Here is a 5,429-nt window from a genome sequence, read left to right as displayed (position 1 = left end):
CGCTTCAACTTGAACTACGACTATGGCCATGAGAAGTGGAAAGAGTGGAACTACCCTGATGGCACAAAACCAAGTTGTATCGAGCGACAGCGACTACACCATTCAAGAGGCAAGAGACGCAATCATGCATGACGAACTGGACCTCGACTCTAATTCTAGCGTCTCATGCATTAACATCTTGGGAGCTCTAGACAGTGAAACAGAAACATGCACATGGCCAGGCTCAGACACTTGCGTAAAACAACTTAGGTCACATTGTAATGTTTAATACTTACCAGTTATACGCCGACTGCACTGGACCGACAAATGGAATGACATATCAAAGTCACAAATCTAAGGGATTATATACCCGTATGATACAAAGTATTAGATACATTAGACGTAAACATCACGCGATAGGGTCACCTTCAAGAACTGACATTGCAAAATGCAGCAGACCCACGGTTCTCGATGGTACCCGTATGATACAAAGTATTAGATGCATTAGACGTAAACATGTTGGTGATCCTAAATAAAAAAAAAAAAAAAAACATCACGCGATAGGGTCACCTTCTATGAACTGACATTGCAAAATGCATCAGACCGCATAAACATCACAACAAGCACGCAACATATTAAGCATCACTCGACTAAGTAGCAGTAGCTCCTTGAGAGACCAATAGTTCTTCCAAACGTTTTGGATCCGTCTTTCGCCTTCTTTGTCCTGTCTTTGGTTGAAAGAGACTATTTGCCCCAAGTACGTATACTCGTCGACATAGCGCAGGATCTGTCCGTCTACCTCAATGAAGATAATGGCCGGAAAAGCAAACGACACATAAGACGAGCGTGTGTCCAATGTAGATCAAATAACGGAAGCACTGAAGTTAACATTATTTGTACTACATGCAATGTCTTCCTATGCGTAGGCCAGTGCTGGCATCAATACCACACCCCACCTAATCGACATTAAATAATAAATTGGCCTCCTTTTTTCATGAACGTTATGATGTGAAGTAAATTGTCTCTAGTAAATACATGATAAGTGAAAAATGAAAATAAAACTGATAAAAATAAAATGTTTATTTAATTAAATAAATAAAATAAAATAAGCCTTTATTGCTGTTCTACAGTGATAACAATATTAGGTTTTTCTTTTCCGACGACTGAGTTTTGTAACAACAGCTTGTCTTTCGACAAAGGCCTCCTCTAAAGAGTTGCATTTCTCCCTATCTCTTGCGAGTCTCGTCCATCCTGGGCCGGCCACTTTCCTGAGGTCATCTTCCCAGCGTTTCCATTGGCCACCCTGGTTCCTTTCACAACCTATTGGGCACCATTCTGTTATCTTCCTAGTCCATTTATCAGTTTTTTCTCTTATCATGTGTCCTGCCCACTTCCATTTTAGTGTTTTACATACTTTGTTCGCATCTTTGAATTTGGTGATACCTTTAATTTTGTTTAATTTTATTTTATCTATTCTTTTTACTCCAATTACACTTCTCTCTATTCCATTTTGGCATACTTTAATTTTGTTGGTTAATTTTTCAGTTAGTGACCATGTTTGGCAACCGTATGTTAAACACGGAAGGATGCATGTGTTAAAGACTTTCCTTTTTTCCTTTATTGGCATGTCTTGGTTTTTCATTACTTCACTAAGTGACCAAAATCTTTTCCAAGTGTTGGCAATTCTTCTATCAATTTCTTTAGCCATAGTATCACTGGTCGCTATTAGCTGACCCAAGTATACATACTCGTCAACATAGTCTATTTTTTCCTTATTTACCATGATGATGTGACTATGTGAACCGTTAGTCATAATTTTGGTTTTGTTTGTGTTCATTGAAAGGCCAGCTACTATGCTTTGGTCTGATAGTTGTTGTAGCATTTGTTCTAGATTTTCTGGACATTCTGAGAATAGAATCAAATCGTCTGCAAAACGCAAAGGATTCAGATTTTCGCCATTTATGTTGAGTCCATTATTATTCCATTCCAGATTTCTGAATATCATCTCTAAGGCCGCCGAGAACAACTTAGGAGAAATTGGATCACCTTGTCGGACTCCTCTTTCTATAGAGAACTCTTTTCCCGTTGCTTCTAGTCTGATTTGGGCAGTGCTTTTGGAGTATATGTTTTTAAATAAGCGTATGTATTTTTCTTGGATTCCTTGAGTACGCAATGCTTCCCAGATGTAATCATGTTCTAAAGAATCGAAGGCTTTGTTGTAATCGACAAATCCTAGATAGTAGGTTTTATTGTATTCCCTGTACTTTTGTAGAACTTGTTTTAAAACATGGATGTGGTCGACGGTTGAATATTTGCTACGGAACCCCGCTTGTTCTTTCGGTTGATTTTCGTCGAGTGTCGATGTGATTCTGGAAAGTATTACTTTTGAAAAGACCTTGTATATATTCGATAACAAACTGATCGGTCGATAGTTGCCAATTTCTCCTTTATCTCCTTTTTTGTGTAACAGAATTATAGTTGATTTGGTCCAATCTGTAGGAATATTTTCGGTTTCTACAATTTCGTTAAATATATCCGTCAGTGCAGGGGTAATAGCCGGTATAGTAGCTTTTAGTAGTTCATTTGTTATTTGGTCTGTTCCAGGGGTCTTGTCTCTTCTTTGTGTATTGATTGCTCTTATGATTTCCTCCTTCAATATTTTTGGTATGGGCTCGGGGTCTGTTATGTCACTTCCAATTGTCGTTATTTTTGAGTGGTTACTTTGGTATAGGTCTCTATAGTAATCAGTAGCTATTTTAAGCATTTCTTCTCTATTGCTTGTATAGGTTCCGTGATTTGTTTTTGCTTTTAGCATCCAATCCTTTTTACAGTTCAATTCTTTCATAGCCTTTTTTGTTCCCCCGGTTTTTTCAATATGTTTTTTTAATGTATCTTGTCTTTTTAGTTTTTTGTCTTTTCTTATGTGTTCATTAATTTTTTTGCTAATGTCTGCTATTTTGAGGCGGTCAGCTTTACTTTCCTTGCTTTGTAGTAGTTTTTTTCTCTCTTGTAGCAGCTGTTGTGTCTCCGTGGAAATTACGCTTTTACTTATTGAATTTACTTTTTTAGTTTCTGATTGTAAAATATTTATAAATTTGTCATATTTTGCCTGGGTTGCTATGTTGTCTTGCTTATCTTTTCCTATTGACTCTTGTAAATATCTTATGAGTTGGTCCTTATTGTAAGTGCAAGTAAGCGAAGAAGTATCCTTGTGCTTCATCCTGTTCCTCTTTATATTTATGCCGCTTAGTTTAGCGCGAACCATTTTGTGGTCCGAATTAAAGTTTAAATGCTGTATGATTGACACATCCTGGAACATTTTGGCGTTATTAGTCATGATGAAGTCTATTTCGTTCTTGTATAAGCTGTTTGGGGAAATCCATGACCACTGTTTTGTTTTCTTCTTTTTATAAAAAGTATTAAGGATTCTGAGTTTGTTTTGTAAAGCAAAGGTAACTAACCGATCCCCGTTATTGCTTCTTTCGCCATGACCATATTTCCCCACTGTGAATTCTTCTCCACTGTTGCCGCACATTCCTACTTGTCCATTAAAATCCCCCATTACTATAATGTTTTTATGGGAACTTTGAATAGTTTTTTGTAAGTCTTCATAGAATTTTTCGATTTTTAGTTTACTACTTGTTTCGGTTGGAGAGTATGCTTGTATGATAGACCACTTTTCTTCTTTTTTAAAGGGTAATGTGATGTTCAACAATGTTATTCTTTCAGATATTCCTTTGATTTCTTCAATACTGTGTGTAAGGCTCTTCTTGATTAGGAATCCCACCCCGTACAGGCCGGGTGTCTCTCCTTTGTAGTGTAGGATGTACTCTTGATATTCTTCTATTCCTTCGCCATATCTCCTCATTTCACTAATTCCTATTATATCCCATTTAATATCCTTTATGGCTAATTCCAGCTCAATAAGCTTTTCAGTAGTTCGCAGTGATCTTGTATTAAAGGTAGCTATGTATATTTCAGTGTTACGTTTGTCTATCTTTAGAGGGTTTTGGTCTTTTCCCCCCACGAGGACCAGTCGGCTTGGGGGGTTTGTTTCTGTTGTATTCTTGTCTTGTTTTTTAGTTAGTTGTTGTTTCCAGTCGCCGGTGTCTAATTGCTATTGTTCGTTGGTAGCAGAGTTGCTGGAGAGAGATAGAGAACGGCCTCTCATTATATCAAACGCATTTATTCGACAATTATTAGATGCATTCATTAATGTTTGTTGTTTCCTTGGCTGAGAATCGTTTTGCGGGGAGGTAGATATTTCCCTTTTTCTTTTATCTTTAGTATTGATGGTATTCTTGACTATCAGTTGATCGTACTTTATAAAGGCAATATTTCCCTTTTCCCGTTCTTCTGTAAGCTTGGGTTGTAGGGCTTTCCTCTTTTCTAGAGTTTCCTTTGAGTAATCGTCCGTAACATATATCTCCTTGAGTTTCTTTTTATTTTTCATGATTTCACTCTTTTTCCATTTACTTACTAGTGATAGAAGCGTAGGCTTGGGTTTCCCAGTCTTATTATTATTCCCAATATGGTATATTTTATTAATATCCCAGTCCTCTATTTTTATATTTAAATCCTTTGAAAAGCATTCTTTCACTTGTTTAACTAGCTCCAGCGTGGATGTCTCCTCTTCCTTCAACCCATGAATGATTATGTTGTTGGCTTTTTTCTCTCTCTCCAAATACTCCACTTTTTTCTCCAGGTTTTCAACTTTCTTTTGCAAATTTTTGTTTTCTTCTAGAATAGGTTTTAGTTTTTCATCAATTTTTTCCGTAATTGTATTAGTTAGTTCTTCTGTTTGCTTCTGCATTTCAACTTTCATTTTATCGAACAGTAGTTGGAATTGGTCATCCATATTTTGCGTGTAACGAACCGTATATGTCAAGTGGTGAGTTTTACTTCTTCTCGCTGGCAACACTGGATGATACTGACAGTTGATTTTGATGTACGAGTTGGTGACAGTTTTTAATTAAGGTCTTTGTTTATGAACTTCACTTCTAACCTCAAAACGACCGTAGGTTGTTGTACTCCAATTGTTGTGTAATCCTTCTATTTTTTGCACTGTTTTTAATAAGTAACACTCAGTTGTCACTTTGTTTTCCATTCACCGTGATGTGTTTGTGAAACTGCTAGGTTTTCCTATTTATTTGTGATTAATTTCACGGATCGTCGGCACTGTGTTGTGTACAATATGACAACCGGAACCGGAAATTACGTCAACCTAAGTCGTTTATTTAATTACGTCAACCTAAATGTAAACCTATTGTCAAAGGAAATTAAACGTTTTTAAGAAAATGCCCATATATCTTACATATAAGCCTTAAATAATTTTTGTCATAAATTCAAAGAAATAAAAACATGTACAGGACATAAAAAAAATTGGTTTGTGCCGGAACGCGGATCCGCGCCGGCACATAGGTATGCACACATTTCTGTTCAAAATGCAA

At 36.6% G+C, this 5,429-nt stretch overlaps 1 protein-coding gene across 1 annotated transcript; it reads right to left on the bottom strand.

Moving 5' to 3' along the window:
* Positions 1–3,751: 3,751 nt before the first annotated feature.
* On the bottom strand, positions 3,752–5,188 carry LOC133525266 (uncharacterized). Its single transcript, XM_061861560.1, has one exon. It carries the CDS (start codon positions 4,835–4,837, stop codon positions 4,097–4,099), a length of 741 nt encoding a protein of 246 aa, XP_061717544.1. The 5' UTR covers positions 4,838–5,188; the 3' UTR covers positions 3,752–4,096.
* Between the last annotated feature and the right edge of the window lie 241 nt (positions 5,189–5,429).

Source organism: Cydia pomonella, chromosome 14 (assembly GCF_033807575.1).
Source record: "Cydia pomonella isolate Wapato2018A chromosome 14, ilCydPomo1, whole genome shotgun sequence".
In the NCBI taxonomy this organism is placed as follows: Eukaryota; Metazoa; Arthropoda; class Insecta; order Lepidoptera; family Tortricidae; genus Cydia; species Cydia pomonella.
Note: the sequence above shows the minus strand (reverse complement) of the source record. Positions and strands in the feature narration are given on the sequence as shown.